The 19,153-nt window shown below is 44.7% G+C and overlaps 1 protein-coding gene across 1 annotated transcript in view; it reads right to left on the bottom strand.

The window, feature by feature from the left end:
• SUSD1 (sushi domain containing 1) overlaps window positions 523-19,153 on the bottom strand; it is a 134,935-nt gene continuing 116,304 nt past the window's right edge. The window contains exons 15-17 of the mRNA XM_018052598.1: window positions 18,065-18,104; window positions 5,903-6,002; window positions 523-5,555 (exon numbers count right to left, since the gene is read on the bottom strand). Coding sequence (XP_017908087.1) covers window position 5,555; window positions 5,903-6,002; window positions 18,065-18,104 — 141 coding nt within the window. The 3' untranslated portion in view covers window positions 523-5,554. The remainder of the gene's footprint in view (window positions 5,556-5,902; window positions 6,003-18,064; window positions 18,105-19,153) is intronic.

Consider the following 19,153-nt stretch of genomic DNA (forward strand, 5'->3'; position numbering starts at 1 on the left):
CCATGGATGGAGGAACCTGGTAGGCTGCAGTCCATGGGGTCGCTAAGAGTTGGACACGACTGAGCAACTTCACTTTCACTTTTCACTTTCATGCATTGGAGAAGAAGATGGCAACCACTCCAGTGTTCTTGCCTGGAGAATCCCAGGGACGGGGGAACCTGGTGGGCTGCCATCTATGGGGTCGCACAGAGTCAGACACGACTGAAGCGACTTAGCAGCAGCAGCTTGTAAGTTGAAAACTGTGCTGTGCTGTACTCAATTGCTCAGTCGTGTCCAATTCTTTGTGACCCCAAGGGTGGTAGCCTGTCAGGTTCCCCTGTCCATGGGATTTCCCAGGCAGAATGTGAGTGGGTTGCCATTTCCTTCTCCAACAGATCCTCTAGACCCAGGGATCGAACCCATGTCTCCTGCATTGGCAGATGGACTCTTTACCAGTGAACCACCCAGGAAGCCCAAGTCAAAAATTAGAATATGCTAGACAGGAACACACACAAACGCTAAATGGAGACACATATCATGTTCTGGGATAGAAGTACTCTTTATTTAATACATCTCCAAGAAAAATATGAAGATCTGGGGGGGAGGAATTGAACCAAATAATTCTTTAGTTTACATATAATAAATATGTATACATGAATAAATATATAATAAAACCTGAGGATACTTTGAGAATTAACAGAAAAAGGGTGGTAACTCATTTTTACTTGATATTAAAAAAACCAAAAACCTATTTTAAACTCAAAGCAGGTGGTATCCGCATAGAGATAAATTAGTACAACAAAAGAGAACGTTCGGAAATAGACTCTGGTATTTAATTCAGTATATGAGTCAAATCGCCAGAGAAAAAAACAGCAGTCAAGGAATATGCGTAGAACAAGTGGCTAAACCATTTAGCAACAATAAAAATAAAAAAAGACCCCTCCCAACCTCACTCCTTATACTAAAATAAATTTCAGAACATTTAAAGACTTAAATTTTTTTTAAACTGCTGAATTACAGTTGTTATCTTGAGATTGGAAGGTCCTTCTAAGCATGGTTCCAGGGCAAAATACATAAGAAAAAAGACTGATATAATTGACTACACAGATTTAAAGCTTTTGTGTGGCAATGTACGACACAAACAAGGTCAAAAGGGAAATGATAAAGTAGAAAATGTGTTTACAACATAGGCGACAGTTAAGAGTGAAAATTACCATAATATAGAGCCTTTTCAAATCAATATAAGATTCAAACCAACTACTGAGGAAAAAAAAGGCACCCCAACAGAATTACAAAGGACCATCAGCATGCAAAACAGAGAAATGCGAACAAAGCATTGGACAGTCATTTTCCACCTACCAGATTAATCAAGATTAAGGATATCAATGATGCCGCTTGTGTTGAGGCTTCCTGCCTGTGAGAGCATAAACTGGCATAAACTTTCTTTGAGATTTCTCTGATAATACGTAGTAAATCTAAAATGCATACAGTTTTCATTCTGACAACTTCGCGTCTAGGAATTTAGCATGAATGATAATCGTATACAACTATATAGAGGCATATAAAGATAGTAAACATCTGAAAACACTCTAAATGCACAACACACAACAGAGTATTGGTTAAATAAATTATGGTGCCAACTTTTAATGCTGTTACTATTGACATAAAAAAAATGTGGCCAGGATATGTTGATGGAAAAGAAGCATGTTAGAAACCATATGCCTTGCTTGACACCGCTTTGGTAACCCTTAATTGTGCCCACAAAGTATGGATATGGAAACATAACCATATCCACACACACACACACATATATCACCAAAATGACTCATTCATTCTCTCTGAGACAATGGGCACGCACTCTTCTTAAAACTGATTTGCCTCACTGAATCACTTGCCCACAGACACACAAAAAGGCACACCCTCTTTCCTCTCCAAAACTGAGCACTTGAGTTTAACCAACAAAGGCTGTAGGAGGCAAACAGTCCTTAAAAATACCATTGGATTGACTTCTACTACTACTGGCTTTCTCTTTGGTGAATCAAATGGAAAAATTAAGGGTTTAGGAAATCAAAATATCAGTTAGCAATATGAAGGGAGCCTTGAGAATTCTATTTTCACTTCCTTTAAAATCAATTTAAACATTAACTTTTTTCCAATCTACTGCGGAGTGTCAAAGATAATCAGTTCTGCTCTGGTTTTCATCTTAAAGGGCCCAGATGCAATTATAGGTCTGGAGTTATGGGTGGACAATTACCTATTTCCCCTAATTAACCTCCATCTATTTTGTTTTTTTTTATGGCTCTGTCTAGAAGTGGTGAGGGAAGGTATCTACAGTGAAAAAATAAGTATAAAGAGGCACAGGTGCTACAATATTAAAGGCAATAACAGTATATATATTGTTATATATATATACATGGTTTGGAAATATAAAAACCTGACTCTCCCAAGAATCAAATGGTCCTTCAAATCCCAAATGAGAACTGGACTTCCTGCCAGAATATTTGGCCCCACAACTGAAGTTACGTATCTGTAAGAACCTATCTCTCCATTTTGAAATGGGGAGATGATAACCCCCAAGCTTCCCATCACAGAAAACTGCTGTGAGGATGGAATGAAAGAACATGTATAAACAAAAACTATGGTGGAGATAAATAAAAACTATGGGCACCAAAAACAAAAACAAAAAGTCAGCCAGGAAACAAACTGTCCAATATCTGGGTAACCCTCCAATTTTTATTTTTAATTTAGCAGGGCACTCAAGACTAAATCTTAGCACTCTCCTCTATACACTGTCACCAAGACTGTGAATTAAGAAAAGAGCCTTTCTCCATCTCTACTTGAGGACCAAGCTTTATTTAGTGGCCCTCAACTCTTTCGACAGAAGGATGCTGAATGCTTACAGGAAGACTCACCCTTGGTCTCCTGTGATGCTCTCCTGCCTTAGCCAGGAATCCGCTTGGGGAAAAAAGGATGGTGCTGTGGTAAACCTAAGCAGGTAAATTCAGAGAACTTAAAGCTGCCTTCATGTGTATGAGAAAATGGTCAGGAAAGAACTGCAGGAAAATGGTGCATCTTTTTTGCAAATGTTCAGCACCTGCTTCTGTTAAGTATTAACACCAAGCAGTTCTGTGTTATAATCTGGAACATTCAGAAGAAGCAGCAAAGTCTATGTTTTTGCTATTTCAGTACCCTTTCATGAACTGCTTTTACGTTTCTGCACGTACCCAGAAGTACATTTTACTTCGTATTTCGTTAGTTGTTTTAGGCAGACACTTTTGACACCAAGCAAATGGGATTTCTTCCTTTCAACGACAGTTATGCTAAGTTCCCATATGGACAACCGAAGCTTCTTTGGCAGTTAATTTGAGAACTGGAAATTAGGGGGAACTACAGAAACATACGGTATTCACAGAACTGGCAATAGATAATAATGAGGGGAGGAGGCTCAGATTCTTTGAACACAGAGGGCTTTGGAGGGAAATCCTTACTCATCAGAGACCTTACTCAATACTAACTGCAAGAATTTGTAATGATTCCCGAAATTCACCCAAGAGCTGTGAAAACAGTCTAAATGTGAATTACTGCACATAAAAATTAAAAGTAGGAAGCTGTTTGTATTAGTCTGTTGAGAGTTCTACTCTACAGTTCACCTGAGATGAGGGCAGGCGTGGTTCTCATGTTGATCCTAAGTTGTAGTCTGAGCTGGTACCTCAGGACAAAGGACAACTATTCCTAATACTGTCCAGTACTGGTCAGGGGCATGGCCGACAGCTGACCTTGAAAACCCAAGCATCTCGGTACCACTTCACTCTCTCTGACTCTTCGCAATTGAGAAGATATGCCTTGGGCCGGGAGCAGCTTCATAGAGAGCTTTCACCTGTTCTATTTCTGCCCATGTCTCCTCATCAGCCCACAAGCCCAGGCTGCTCAGATGTGCCCCTCACTGATGCCCAGGGAGCCAGTGAAGCATGTGCCCGCCCACCACATTAGAAAGGCTGTCCCTTTTCTTTAGGACCCCAGTGCTGCCCAATTCTAGGACCACATTCATCTATGTTGGGCAATAAGCCCCCCACCTTCTTCCCAAGTTCTCTATTCTCCAGGCCTGGAGAGAAAGGGAGAAGGTGGAAGAGGACACCACTGTCCCTTAGAGAAGCCACAAGGCTCTGTCCTTCTCCCTTCCTGACTTGCTGAGCCTTGGAGTTACCCTGTAGTTTAGGGAGGAAAGTTCAGGAACACTGATTCAAGCTTCAAAAGTCAAATCGAATCCACTCTATCCGTCAATTCAGCATATTGACAACGGGCCCAAGATTGCTTAACACCTAATGTGTCATGGTTAGTGATAAAGTAACACTCGTAGTCACTGACGTTGTAGATGAAACGCAGGATCATGTCAACCACATTGTTCCCCTCTCCTGTAAACACAGAGGCTCTGGCCACGGGCTTCATACTATTGCGACCTATTGTTATCACACGAACCCTCAATCTAAAGCACATTTTTAGGAAGCAGTGATAAAAAATTTAATCAAGGCTGCTATAAATGTTCATGCAGATGAGAGCTAAGTTAACAGAATATTTTTTTACTGGAAGAAGACTCATGGCTTTTGAATACATATAAGACAAAGGGAACTGCAGCAAAGCAATGGCTGCCTACCAGACACTGCAAGGAACTTACCGGAGTGGCCAGGATAGTATACTTTTTCTTTCTTCCCTTTTTTCAGTATTTTAAAACATTTTATTTATTCATTTTGGCCACACCACACAACATCCTAGTTCCCCCACCAGGAATGAACCCATGCCCCTTGCAGTGGAGGCATGGAGTCTTAACCACTGGATCACCAGGGAGGTCCCAGGCTAGCATGCTTTCTAGTTAGTGGGTCACTAACTGCAGGAAAAGGGGTGCTTCTAAAGTGTCTGACACGTTTGCCTCAGTCATGATCTCTATCCTTTGCACTGACGTCCCTCCTACAGTCAAACTCTAGCCCACATCTCAATGCATCTCATTGGTGGTGATACAGTCGCTAAGTCGTGTCTTATTCTTGCAACCCCATGGACTGTAGCCTGCCAGGCTTCTCTGACCATGGGATTCTCCAGGCAAGAATACTGGAGTAGGTTGCCATTTCCTTCTCCAGGGGATCTTCCCAACCTAGGAATCAAACTTGGGTCTCCTACACTGCAGGCAGATTCTTTACCAATTGAGCTATAAGGGAAGCCTGTGTATGTCATTACTTATTGTAAAAGAACAGATTCTGAATTCATACAGAGATGCTCTGAAGGAAGAGGCAGAGACTCTCAGGCATCACTTGGAGGAGAACACAGGCCCAGCCCACGTGACCTGCAGCCTGGGGTCAATATCACACAGTATATCAAGGTTCTCAGGTTCAGAGATACAAGGAAGACAGCAGCAATTCCTGAGTGTCCTCCTTGGGGGGATGCCAAAGAGATAGTGACCGTCTTGAATCTAGGAATGGGACTGCAGGTCCACGCACACACGGGGCCTCTGCGCAGACCCCTGAGAAGCTGCCACGCCATCTGCTCCAGCGGCAGAGCGTCCCCTTCACACAGTGCCCACCGGCGATCTAGACACAGAGGAGGAAAAGAGAGTTCACTGACACACGCTGGTTTTCCCATGGCGATGCCCATGTGCACAGGAAGCAGCCCGGGAGACGTGCCACGTGTGTGGGTGGCCAAGGAGCCATCACTGACCTTGCTCTTTGCCTGGGACTGGAGGGCATTCCCCATCCGCCCCTGCCCCCACCCAAGGTGCAGAGTCACCCATGCCTTTCACCTGCTGAGTATCTGTGGAACGCAGGACAACTTCCCCCCACACCCCCTTTGACCCTCCTCGATCCCAGCTGTTCCTCAAGGTTCCAACCCCCTCCTCCCTCCATTCCACTCATTTCTCAAAAATGACGGTCTCACATACCACACTGCTGAGAAGGAGAGGGATGCGAGGACAATCACGACGGCCACGGAGCCCAGCCCAACGCCCAGCACCTGAGGCAGCGAGAGCGTGAGCGATGAACCTGTGAGAAGAAAACCGCACCCTGAGCCCACAGCGTCCGGAATCACAGCGTTCTCAGGAGCTGCAGCCCACCTGCGCTCGCTCCGCATTAACCAGAGCTTGACCCTGTTTAATAAACCATCCCCAGAAGGCCCAGAGCGCCTCTGGCCCCTTGAGCTGGCCCTGAGAACAGGGCATCAGGGAAACACTGTCCCACGGCACTTTTGAAAAGGGAGCATAAATACTAGGCCACGTTCTAACTTGAATGTAACTTCAAGGGATAAAAGCTGATCTTTTGGGGGCACACAAACGCATACTTCTTCGTGTGCCTATCCTCCTTCAAGTCAATTACACTTGATCAGCTTTTATGGGCAGATTTCCTTTCCCTTGAGGGGGATGTCATTCTGACATCATTTGGAGTTTTGCTCCAAATATGGTAGTTTAGCTTGGTAGTCAAATACAGCAAACAAATTGTCTCTGTTGAGTAGAGTCATCTGTCACTTTTCCCACACATCAATAAGGGTGCTACTTCCCTGCTCTGTTCAGCAGGTTGCCATGAGGATAAAATAAGAAAATTGCTGTAAAAACTCTTTGAAAGGCATTCATATGTTCTATTTGGGGGTGCCTCGCATGCCAACTCCAGGGAGATCCCTGGTTGTTAACGGGAAAACACCCACATTTGAGTCACACATTTGGGCCAAATGACTAAATCAGAGGATCATGTTCCAAACTAAAGGCCTCATTTTAATTTGCAAGCACTTACTTACCACTTATTATGTGCCAGACACTGATTGAAAAACCTCTCCTAACCACCCACTGGGTACCATAACAATAGCACCAAGTATTATTACACTGGGCACTACTATTATTCCCATTTTATAGAAGAAGAACCTGGACATGGAATGGTTATGAAACTCCCCCAAGGTCACCCAGCTACTAAATGATAGAGCCAGGATTCAAACCCAAGCTGCCTGACCCTGGGGTCTTTGCTTGACCACAGCACCATGCTCTCCTAGTGCAGATCTGAATCCAGCTTTATCTGCAGCAGAGTGATTCCATATTCTCTCCCCAAAGTCAGGGGGCTCAGACCAGATCTTTCCTGCACAGGCTGACGATGCTGGGGCCTCAGGCTGTGGTGGTTCAAATTCCTCTTTGGAAGAACAAAAATCTGTACAATGGAGCCACCAGACTTTAAGATCTCAGGGGGCTGACTGCATACATAGAATTAAAAAAAAAAAAATGCCAGCAAGCCACAGAATAAGCTTAAGGATGTGCATCCATTTCCAAAAACTTCCAGATGATTTGTTAACAGCTGTCATTGTTGGAATACCATGGGGGATCTTCTGGGGCCCCTCTCAGATACCGAAATCTTTAGATGCTCAAGTCCCTTATGTAAAATGGTACAGCACTTGCTTATAACCTGCTGTAAATTTTAATTCATCTCCAGGTTATGGGCTTCCTTGGTAGCTCAGACGTAAAGAGTCTGCCTGCCATGCAGGAGACCAGGGTTTGATCCCTGGGTCAGGAAGATCCCCTGAAGAAGGGAATGGCTACCCACTCCAGTATTTTTTTTTTAATTTCTTTTTTAAAAATATATTATTATTTTTTTTTTTTACTTTACTCTTGCCAGGAAAATTTCATGGACAGAGAAGCTTGGTGGGCTACAGTCCATGGAATCACAAAGAACTGGACACGACTGAGCGACTAAGTATAACACCTAATACAATACAAATGCTATGTAAATAGCTGTAAATACAAAGTAAATGCTAGGTAAACAGTTGCCAGTGTGCAGCATATTCAATTTTTGCTTTTTGGAACTTTCTGGAATTATTTTTTCTGAATATTTTCAATCCACAGTTCATTGAATCCATGAACGTGGCACCTACAGACACGGAGGGCCAACCGTATTTCATTTTTCTGTACCCTCCTTTTACTGATGCCCCAGGCATATGCTTAATCCACCCCCTAGGTAACCCAGCACTGCCTTGGAAGAGCTGAAAACAGCAAAAGTAAATATCTGCTACGGTAAGGGGAGAGAAGCTTAAGAGGAAAACTAGCCCTTGAGCTTGAGACCCTCAAAACATAGATGACTTAATTCCCTGGCAGTGAATGTGGTGTATTTGAGAACAGTTCAAGCCACTTAACCATTTCAACATCAATTCTGTGCTGTCTAACACAGTAGCCACTAGCCCCACGTGGCTATCTAAATCTAAATTAATTTAAATTAAATTAGATTTGAAATTCAGTTTCTACAATGAGGTACTACCTCACACCAGTCAGAATGGCCATCATTAAGAAATCTACAAATAGCCAATTTTTCTCTAAATGTCCTGCTGCTGCTGCTGCTAAGTCGCTTCAGTCGTGTCCAACTCTGTGCAACCCCAGAGACGGCAGCCCACCAGGCTCCGTCGTCCCTGGGATTCTCCAGGCAAGAACACTGCAGTGGGTTGCCATTTCCTTCTCCAATGCATGAAAGTGAAAAGTGAAAGTGAAGTCGCTCAGTCATGTCTGACTCATAGCAGCCACATGGACTGCAGCCTACCAGGCTCCTCCATCCATGGGATTTTCCAGGCAAGAGTACTGGAGTAGAGTGCCATTGCCTTCGCCGTCTAAATGTCCTATGGACATCTAAGAACAGCATATGAGATATAAAATATATTTAAAATTTTGTGGGATATAAGATTGGGGCTTCCCTGGTAGCTCAGCTGCTAAACCCTAGTTTGATTTCTGGGGTGAGAAGTTTCCCTGGAGAAGGGATAGGCTACCCACTTCAATATTCTTGGGCTTCTCTGGTGGCTCAGATGGTAAAGAATCTGCCTGCAATGCAGGACACCTGGGTTCGATCCGTGGATTGGGAAGATCCCCTGGAGGAGGGGATGGCAACCCACTCCAGTATTCTTGCCTGGAGAATCCCCATGGACAGAGGAGCCTGGCAGGCTACAGTCCACAGGGTCGCAAAGAGTCAGGCACGACTGGGCAACTAAGCACAGCAACTAAGCACAACTAGGCACAGGATATAAGATTAATAGAAATCTATTATATTTAAATTATTAATGACATCATTCAAGATGTTCCTATTCTTATTTTTTCTGCACTTGATAAAATATTCTCAGATCAATGTTAATATGTCTCACTATGAGTATATATTTTTTCTTTTATATTTCTCCTGATTTTTGCTTTATGTATCTTTGTTTCTTTGCTGTCAGGGGTCTAACGGTTTATGATGTCTATCTTCTTCGTGAATTGTTAAAAAATTCATCTTTGTTTCATTTAAAAATAAATAAATAAATTTTATTTTAAAAATAAAGAGGAAATTCTAATTTACCAATTATACCAATATATCATACTGCAAAAGAAAAAAAAAAGCCCACAAATAACAAATGTTGGAGAGGGTATAGAGAAAAGGCACCCTTCTATACTGTTGGTGGGTATTGATATAGTTCTATACTATAAGTTGGTATAGCCACCGTGGAAAACGATATGGAGGCTTCCCAGAAAACTAAAATTAGAATTACCACATGATCCAACAATCCCACTCCTGGGAATATACCCACATAAAACTATAATTCGAAAAAATACATGCACCCCTGTGTTCAGAGCAGCCCAAACATGGAGACCACCTAAATGTCAATGGACAGATGAACAGATAAAGACGCAGCACATATATACAATGGAACACTGCTCAGCCATAGAAAGGATGAAACAACGCCATGTGCAGCAGCACGGATACACCTGGAGATGACCACACTCAGCGAAGTGAGTCAGAAAGAGAAAGACAAACATCACAGGATATCCCTTACATGTGGAATCTGAAATACGGCACAGATGAACTCCTCTGCAAAACAGAAACAGTTTCAGAGACATGGAGAATAGACCTATGGCTGCCAAGGGGAGGGAGAAGGATGGACTGGGAGTCTGGGGTTGGGAGACGCAAACCACACATTCAGAATGGACAAACAACAAGCTCCGACTGTACAGCATGGGGAACTACATTCACTATCCCATGATAAACCAGAATGGAAGAGAATATAAAAAAAGAATGTCTATACGCGCTTAACCGCGTCACTTTGCTGTACAGCAGATTGGCACAACACTGAAAGTCAACTATACTTCAATTCTAAAAATTTGAAACAAAAATTCAGTTTCTCAGTCACACTCTTTTAAGTGCACATTTCAAGTGCCCAGCAGTCACATGTGGTGCATGGCAACCACGCTGGACAACACATTTTTAAAACCTTTCCGTCACTGCAGAAATCTACAGCCTGGCATGGCTCAGATCTCTACAACCAGGCTGAGAGCCGTGTCATTCTACTGGAGACTCTCCAGAGGAGCCGGCACAGCAAAAGCAGAGTAGACACACCTTTTCCTAAAGAGCCAGGCAAACGATTCCCTCAGAAAGTGTTGTCAAGAGATTTTCTGAAAAAGCATGATGCATATTGCTTGGCTACTTTTGGTATTCAGAAGCAAAAGGCCTTCACATTTTTAAGAAGCCATATTATAAAACAGGAGGAGGCTTTCTGATTAAATTAAAAAATTAAGAAAGAAAAAATCAGGAGTGACTTGAATGACTAGGTATTAAAACAGTACAGTATCAGCACAGGAAAGAATCCATCGGAACAAAATAGAAAGCCCAGGGTCTTTCGTGGTGGTCCAGTGGCTAGGAATCCGCCAGTCAGTGCAGAGGTCACAGGTTTGATCCTTGGTCTGGGAAGATTCCACATGCCTTGGGGCAACTAAGCCTGTTGGCCACAACTACTGAGCCTGAGCTCTAGAGCCCGGACTCTGCGACAAGAGAAGCCACCACAATGAGAAGCCCATGTACCATAGCAAAGACACAGTGCAGTCAAAAATAAATAAAATTTAAAAAAAAAATTTAAGTAAAAAGCCCAGAAACAGACACAAATATATAACAGAATTTCAAAGCCTGAGTACTGCAGTCAGGTTGACCAAGTCTGTATTGGGCACCACCACCTCCCAACTGTGTGACTTTGGGCAAGTTATTCAGCCATTCTGGGCCTCAGTTTCCCCACTGAAGGATGCTCCAATAATATGGGAATCATAGCCACAGTACCCACCTTATGAGATCATTATGAGAAACAATTGAGTTCAGACAGGTTAGAACTGTGCCTGGCACACCATAAGCAATTGTAAATGTTACTGTTGCTAATATTCTGTTGCGCTCTATCTATGTTTTTCTACATTGTACTTGATTCTGTGACTGAGTCAATCCAATTAGGTAACCAGCCTTACTCCTTATGTTCCAGCTATGATCATTTTTCTCTGCCTTTATTTCCATATCACTTGGTACTTGCTGTATCTTTAAAACTCTGGTCTTGAATCTGTTCTTGGAGGTTTCCAAATCACCATCATTTTATGAAAGCACAATCTTCTCCAAAAGGTACAAATAATGGCACTGTGAATTCTATTTAGTGTGTTAAATTTCTCTCTGCTATTCTAGGGTTCCCTTGCTTGAATCCCCTGAGGAGCGCATGCGTGCATGCTGAGTCACTTCAGTGGTGTCCCCTATGGACCGTAGCCCACTAGACTGCTCAGTCCGTGGGATTCTCCAGGCAAGAATACAGGAGTGGACTGCCATGCCCTCCTCCAGGGGATTTTCCTGACCCAGGGATTGAACCCGCATGTCCTGTCTCCTGCATTGACAGACGGGTTCTTTATCACTAGTGCTATCTGGGAAGTCACTCCTGAGAAGTAGAAGATGGCAAAGGAGATCAAAGCAGAAATAGTCTAGAGATAAATAAAACCTGATGAGTCAGTACAATTATCGAATCCATCCTCTCTTGCAGCTTAACAAGCCGCCACAGACTCAGCAGTAGCGCCCATTTATCAGTTCACAGTTTCGTGGGTCAGAAGTTCAGGCGCACTGACTGGGCTCTCAGCTCAGGGTCTTACAGGGCTGAAATAAGGAGGGCCGGAGGTCTGCATTTCCCTCTGAAGTCTCTGGAGAAGAATCGACTTCCAAGCTCATGCAGCCTGTGGGCTAAATTCAGTTCCCTGCAGTTGTAGGACTGAGGTCCCCATATTATTACTGGCGGTCAGCCAAGGGCTGCTCAGCTCCTACAGGCTGCCAGCATCCTTGCCATGTGGTCCTCCCCATCTTCAAAGCCAGTAGGAGAAATCATTATATCAAATGCATCTCTCCCTTGGAACCTCCAAATTCCCCGGTCTCTGACTTCTGCTGCTAAGTCATTTCAGTCATGTCCGACTCTGTGTGAGCCCATAGACGGCAGGCTCCCCCATCCCTGGGATTCTCCAGGCAAGAACACTGGAATGGGTTGCCATTTCCTTCTCCAATGCATGAAAGTGAAAAGTGAAAGTGAAGTCGCTCAGTCGTTTCTGACTCTTCATGACCCCATGGACTGCAACCCACCAGGCTCCTCCATCCATGGGATTTTCCAGGCAAGAGTACTGGGGTGGGGTGCCATTGCCTTCTCCCTCTGACTTCTAGACACAGATTTAAAGGGCTCACATGATAAGATCAAGTCCACCTGGATAATCTCCCTATTTGGGACTCCAGTTACATCTTTAAATACTATCACAGCAACAACTAGAATACTCTACGAATAAGTAAGAGCAGGTGGGTGTACCCCAGGGACCAGCAATTTGGGAGGCTGTATTATGAACAGAATACTACCTACTACAATTATAAAGGTTCAAAATGAGTGTGTGTGTATGTATGTATATATACACATGCACAGCATGTTCATACATATACATGCCCACTAGGCTTATATCTGGATGTCAATCTTCTCTGGCTTATTTGATAGTGTTGCACCTGCTATGCTTCATTTCTCATCAGACTGTACTGCTAGTTCCCCAGTAATCATTCAACCCAATCCAATAAAGTTTGGTTAAATACCTACTGCTTACCAGGCACTGCTCTCGCTCTTCAAATGCTGTCCCTCAAGGGTATGAAATCTAGTGAGAAACAAGTGCGCCAGTGGCTTGAAAGTACAGTAGAATGGCTAAAGAGAGGGAGGGAAGAGAGATCCTGTCCTGTTGAGGAAATCTTTAAAGTGTCAAGGAGAAAATGGCATCTTGAAGAACAGGAGGGACTGTAATAAACAGAAATTGCAGGAAGATTATAGGGTGATCCAGGTGAAAGTAAGCACAGAATCATATGAGCAAAGACATTCAGGAGAGAAGAGAAGGGACACAGGCAGCGAAGTATGGGCACATTGGTTTAAATGGAGAAGAATGGAGATGCAATCAGAAGGGTACATCGCTGTCCAACTGAGGCCTTGGACACCAGACTAAGAAGTACTGGCAGGACTTCTCTGGTGGCCAGTGGTTAAGAATCTGCCTGCCAACGCGGGAGACTCGGGTTCGATCCCTGGTGCAGGAAGATCCCCCATACCGCGGAGCAGCTAAACTGTGCACCACAGCTACTGAGCTGGCACTCCACAAGACAAATCACCTCAATGAGAAGCCTGTGCACTGTAAGAAAGAGTAGCCCCTACTCACTGCAACCATAGAAAGGCTGTGTGCAGCAACAAAGACGCAGCACAGCCAAAAGATATGTACATAAATTCCCCCCAGAGTAATTTTTTTAAAAAGTAGTAGTGGAGAACTGGGGAGGGACCACCAGGGGAAATCAGAAAATCAGTACTGCACCTTATTAACATGTCGGGCGGCAGAGTAGGCTGGAGGGAAGAGGGAACCCCTGACCACTCTTGTGGGAAATAAGAAATAGGCTTGGCCAGTCGTCCAAAGGCCTCTGCTCAGGGAGTGAACACAGAAATGACAGAGAGGCCTGCCCAAGTGCAAAATGTGGGCTAAAAGAGAAAGAGGAGGGGTCATAAATGACTCAGAGGTTTCATGCCTGTGACTAAAGAATGTTCCCTGATGAGAATTACACTTTCTCATCATCTCACGTATCAGATGATCTTGTGCTATGACTCAAGAAAACACAGGCTCAAGTCCTTTGTGGCTGGAAAGGATCGCAGGGATCTTGGAGGAAGGAAATGAAGAACCAGCCAAGTTAAATACAATTTACAAGATACTCGACTGATTACGAGCAGGGCTCGGGCAAGGGAGCTCAGGCCTCAGCTCCCTTGATGAGTTTCCCATCAAACCCACTGCTGGCTCCCTGGTCGTCATCACAAAGCCCTCTTAGGGAAATGTATGGAAGGTGACATACCATAATTCATCAGCGGGCAAAAGCAAGAATGGGGCTGTTGGTCGGCACGAGTGAACCGAAACAATCTCAGGACTAATTTGGATCCTAGTTTTCTCCAGATTACTTTCTGAAAAGGCAGTCTCCAAAACTTCTGCAAAAGGAGACTGCCAGGTGAGTGGCCACCCAAGTAAACCCTGTATATAGATGTATCTGTGCGAGCGTCCCCTTCAGAATTTCAACACCACAGTGGGTTTTCTATTATCTCAGAGCTTTCTAGTAGCTTGTATTTAAAGGTTCAAACTCTCTTTCAATATGAGGGGGAAAAGGTACTGCCAAAAACCACTTAGATATTTCCAAAGCAAAATCTTTCCTGTTAATCTCGGTAAAATGACCATGGCCAGCTCTTCGGCCATATCTTCTATCTAGTGTGAGTTTGTTACTTACACCAAACAGCTGTGGAAAGTAGTAGATTCTGGAAGCTATTGTTTCTGAAGGGCCTAGCCACAATGCTTGTATGCCTCCATTTTTCAGATAGAAGCACCTCTTTCCCTTGTAGGAACTCCTTCCCGCCCTTTAAGCTTTGGGGAATGGATTGGTAGAAAAATTTCCAAATGTTGGAATGTGTGATTGTTCCTTGTGGCCATCATTCAATTCCAAGAAAGGGGCTTGGCTAACCGGAAAGCAGAAATGTACCGGCGCACATCTTTGTTAAGAGAGGCCCTCACTTGTGATGCTAAGTGAAGTTAAATCAGACAGAGAGACAAACGCAGTATGATCTCAATGACACATGGAATCTTAGAAAGCTGAAGTCACAGAAACAGAGTGGTGGTTGTCAGGGGCTGGGGGGTAGGGGAAATGAGATATTGATCAAAGGGTATAAACTTCCAGATGTAAGATGGGTAAGATCTGGGGATCTAGTGTATAGCATGGTGACTATAGTCAACAGTACTGTATTGTACACTTGGAAGCTGCTAGGAGAGTAGATCTTAAATATTCATATATGCACAGATTTTATATATGTATAAATTACATATTATAAGGTGATTACAAGAGGTGATGGAGATAGTAACTAACCTCATGGCGGTAATCATTCTGCAGTATATACATGAATCAAATCACACTAAACACCTAAGTGAGTGAAGTCGCTCAGTCGTGTCCGAATCTTTGCGACCCCGTGGCCTGTAGCCCCCCAGGCTCCTCCGTCCATGGGATTCTCCAGGCAAGAATACTGGAGTGGGTTGCCATTTCCTTCTCCAGGGGATCTTCCTGACCCAGGGATTAAACCCAGGTCTCCTGCATTGCACGCAGACGCTTTAACCTCTGAGCCACCAGGGAAGCCTGGTAAACACCTTAAATTCACACAACATTATATGTAAATTATTTTCACAAGGAAACTGAAGAAAGAGAGAGAGGCCCTCACTACCTGGCAATATACAATCCAAGACAGCTGACGGTCAGGTAATGCTCAATGCCCAGGTGAAAAGCCATGTGCGCTACCCTTGTTGGAAGTTGGTGTGATGAGAGATAAAAAGATGGGAAATGAGTTTAGGGGATAAGCAGACTTCCCTGATAGCTCAGTCGGTGAAGAATCCACCTGCAAAGAGGGAGAACTGGGTTTGATCCCTAGGTTGGGAAGATCCCCTGGAGAAGGTAAGTCTATCCACTCTAGTAGTCTGGCCTGGGTTGCAAAGAGTTGGACACGACTGAGAAACTTTCATTTTCAGACAAATAAAGGAAGCTTAGTTCTCCAGGTTCTTCCCAATCATTTCCTGCTAGGTACCCTCCACCGACAGGGTAACACATCCCCCAGTTGTAAAGCACCACCTAGCGGATCCCTCCTGGAAGCAGGGTGATGCAGGCTTTTCCTAACCAACCCAGCCTATTGTTTTATGCTGCTCTGAGGTGAGGGACAGATGTAAGGAGTTAAACTGATACTCCAGGCTACAGCAGAATTCCTCAGGCAGTTGCTAGGATGCATGAACCACAAGGAAAAGGCCCAGATTCAAAAAGGTCATAAACTTGACAAGATTTCTGGTATTAGCTACAAATTAATGGAATTCCTATGAGTCAAATCCAGTGGCTGGCTGCCCTCTGGTTTACAGCAATGTCCTGCCAGGGAAATCCCAGCCTGGTGAACAAGACCTGTGGTAACTCAATCCCTAAGGCAACTCCTCCACCCAGATCACTGCCCCCCAGAAGCAGAAGGTTTGAGCTGTAGGGTCCTCAGCAGGCTCCTCCCCACTGCATCTCTAGAGAGAGCTCTGGAGCAAAGGGACAAGGTGCTCCCCTATCAATCAGGCAGAGCCCGAGGCAGCCAAACTGACTGAGCAGGTGACCCATTCTGCTGCCAGCCCAGGAGAGGCTTGCTTTTCCTGTCCAGCAGGATGGGGTCATTGATATTGTTCCCCGGGCAACTGCATGGTTCTTTTGCAGGAGAAGGCCGGGGCTGGGGGCGGGGTGGGGGGTGGTGGCGGCAGGGGACTGTGTTGGGTCTTAGTTGCAGTGTGCAGGCTTCTTTAGTTGTTGGATTTTTGGCTTCTCTAGTTGCAATGCATGAGCTCTAGAGTGTGGCAGGCTCAGTAGTTACAGAGCACGGGCATAGTTGCCCTGCGGCATGTGGGATCTTAGTTTCCCAACCAGAGATCGAACCTGTGTCCCCTGCAACCAGAAGGCAGATTCTTGACCACTGGACCACCAGGAAAGTCTTGCACAGCTTGGTTCTTTATCTTTTCTTCCCATTTTTTAATGATTTTGTTTATTTAGTTAGTAATTTTTTGGCTGTGCTCAGTCTTCATTGCATCACAAGGGCTTTCTCTAGTTGCAGCAAGTCGGGGCTACTTTCTAGTTGCAGTGTACAGGCTTCTCATTGCAGTGGTCTCTCTTGTTGCAGAGCACGGCGGCTCACAGGCGTAGCTGCATCACAGCATGCGGGATCCTCCAGGACCAGGTATCAAACCAGTGTCCCCTGTACTGAAAGGCAGACTCCTAACCACTAGACCACCAGGGAAGCCCTTTTCCTCCTTTCTAAATGAATGTAGTTACTGTGATAATCCACCTTTCCCTTTCGTATTATATATTGTGATTTGAGAATGGTTTAATCTGCCACTTAATCACAGACTGCTAAGCAGATCATGAGAAGCACTAAGTCAATAGGAATGGGTCATCCCTTGGTCTTGGACCTGGATTTAGTACAGATCCACCTTTGGACTGTCTTCTTCTTGGGTTCCATTTTTGGTTATATGGAGGATAATTCCACTTTCTTAATGGAGGATGTTTTTCTAAATTGTGTGTGTGTGTGTGTGCGTGTGTGTGCGTGTGCATGAGAAGTAGCCAAATGGTTGAAAGTAGTGGACTGTTTGTAGCTCTTTGCTTTGGTCTGTCAACACGGTTTGCTGTTCCTCTCTTCCTGATGGGGACCATATGCCCCTCTCAATGCAACCCTGTGGGATTGCCCATCACACTGATCTGCACCCCAACCAGCCATGCCAGTAAGTAAGCCCCAAACCCCAGGTAGGCTGATCACACTACCCCATCTCCTCTTAACAGTGATTCATCCAATGGATAGTCACCTGCCTAGGAGAAGAGACTCCTGGAACTGAAAAACTGTCTGTCCCCACTGACGTGGCTAACGTGGGGCAGCTGCTGACCATCCTGCACCCCCCGCGTAGTTCACAGTAGAAGAAAATGAAGCCAGCTCACACTTAGAGGAGACGAGAGACAGAGAGAAAGGGAGAGTCCTACTCGTGGTGTTAAGAGCCCCGTCCCGGTTCCTGGTGACGCCACTCGGGTTCTGATTCCCTGCGCTCCCACCACCCCCATCCTTTTCAGCTATGGCTAGTCTGAGATGTGCTTCCATCACCTGTGACAGTTTAAAAAGAAATCTCATTAACAGACACTTGATGAGGCCGAGTGAACAGAGGAGAACTGAGGACAGAAAACGGTTTTACCTTTTACATGAGCCCAGACTGCACAGGCACTTCTTCTCACCTGTAAAGGAAAGTAAAGCAACATATAACTGGGCGGCATGTGATGTCCGTTTAAATAATACACCTTTGCCCTCCAAGTTGCAGGGTTTTATCTCTTATTTTGGACAACATGATGTTTAATGTCTCATCCTGGGGACCCACCTGGTGGTTCAGTGGTTAAGATAGCATCACCAGCTCAATGGACATGAATTGGAGGAAACTCTGGGAGACAGTGGAGGACAGAGGAGCCTGGCATGCTGCAGTCTATTGGGTCACAAAGAGTCAGACATGACTTAGCGACTGAACAGCAAAAACAGTCAGTGGTTAAGACTCTGCGCTTCCGCTGCAAGGGTTGCTGGTTCAAACCCTGGTCAGGGAAGTAAGATTCTGCATGCTGTGCAGTGTGGCCAAAAAAGAAAAGTCTCATTCAGCTGTAACATCTTATAATTTAGCCTTATGATCACCAAGCATTCAAAGGGTCTGGCAGGGCAACAGAGACAGAAGTGAGCCTAGGAACGATGACCCTAAAGCTTTCCAATGGCTCTCAGGAAGTACACACTCCAGGGAAAGAGCAGGCATGGCAGCGAATTCCATTCCCCTTGCCAGCTCTCAGCACCTGGCATTGACTGCCTGGAGAATGACGTTGAAGAGGATTCCAAGGTCACATCCAGGTTCAGCAAGACATAGTGACGCATCTTATGGGCAAGGCTATGAGAAGGCTTGGGACATACAAATACTTCTCTAGATGACATTTGTTGAGCTCAGTTGTTCAGTCATGTCTGACTCCTTGTGGCCCTGTAGACTGTAGCCCACCAGGCTCCTCGGTCAGTGGAATTCTCCAGGCAAGAAACACTGGAATGGCTTGCCATTTCCTCTTCCAGGGGATCTTCCCGACCCAGGGATCGAACCCTCTTGTGTCTTCTGCATTGGCAGACAGATTCTTCACCACAGTGCCACCTGGGAAGCCTTGCATCAGTGCATTTAATAAAAGATAATATGCAAGAATAAAGTGAAGGGTATATTTCAAGGTACTGGGAAAGAAAAAAGGCCTCAAAAAGCAAGACTGTTACT

This window comes from Capra hircus, chromosome 8 (genome assembly GCF_001704415.2).
Source record: "Capra hircus breed San Clemente chromosome 8, ASM170441v1, whole genome shotgun sequence".
In the NCBI taxonomy this organism is placed as follows: domain Eukaryota; kingdom Metazoa; phylum Chordata; class Mammalia; order Artiodactyla; family Bovidae; genus Capra; species Capra hircus.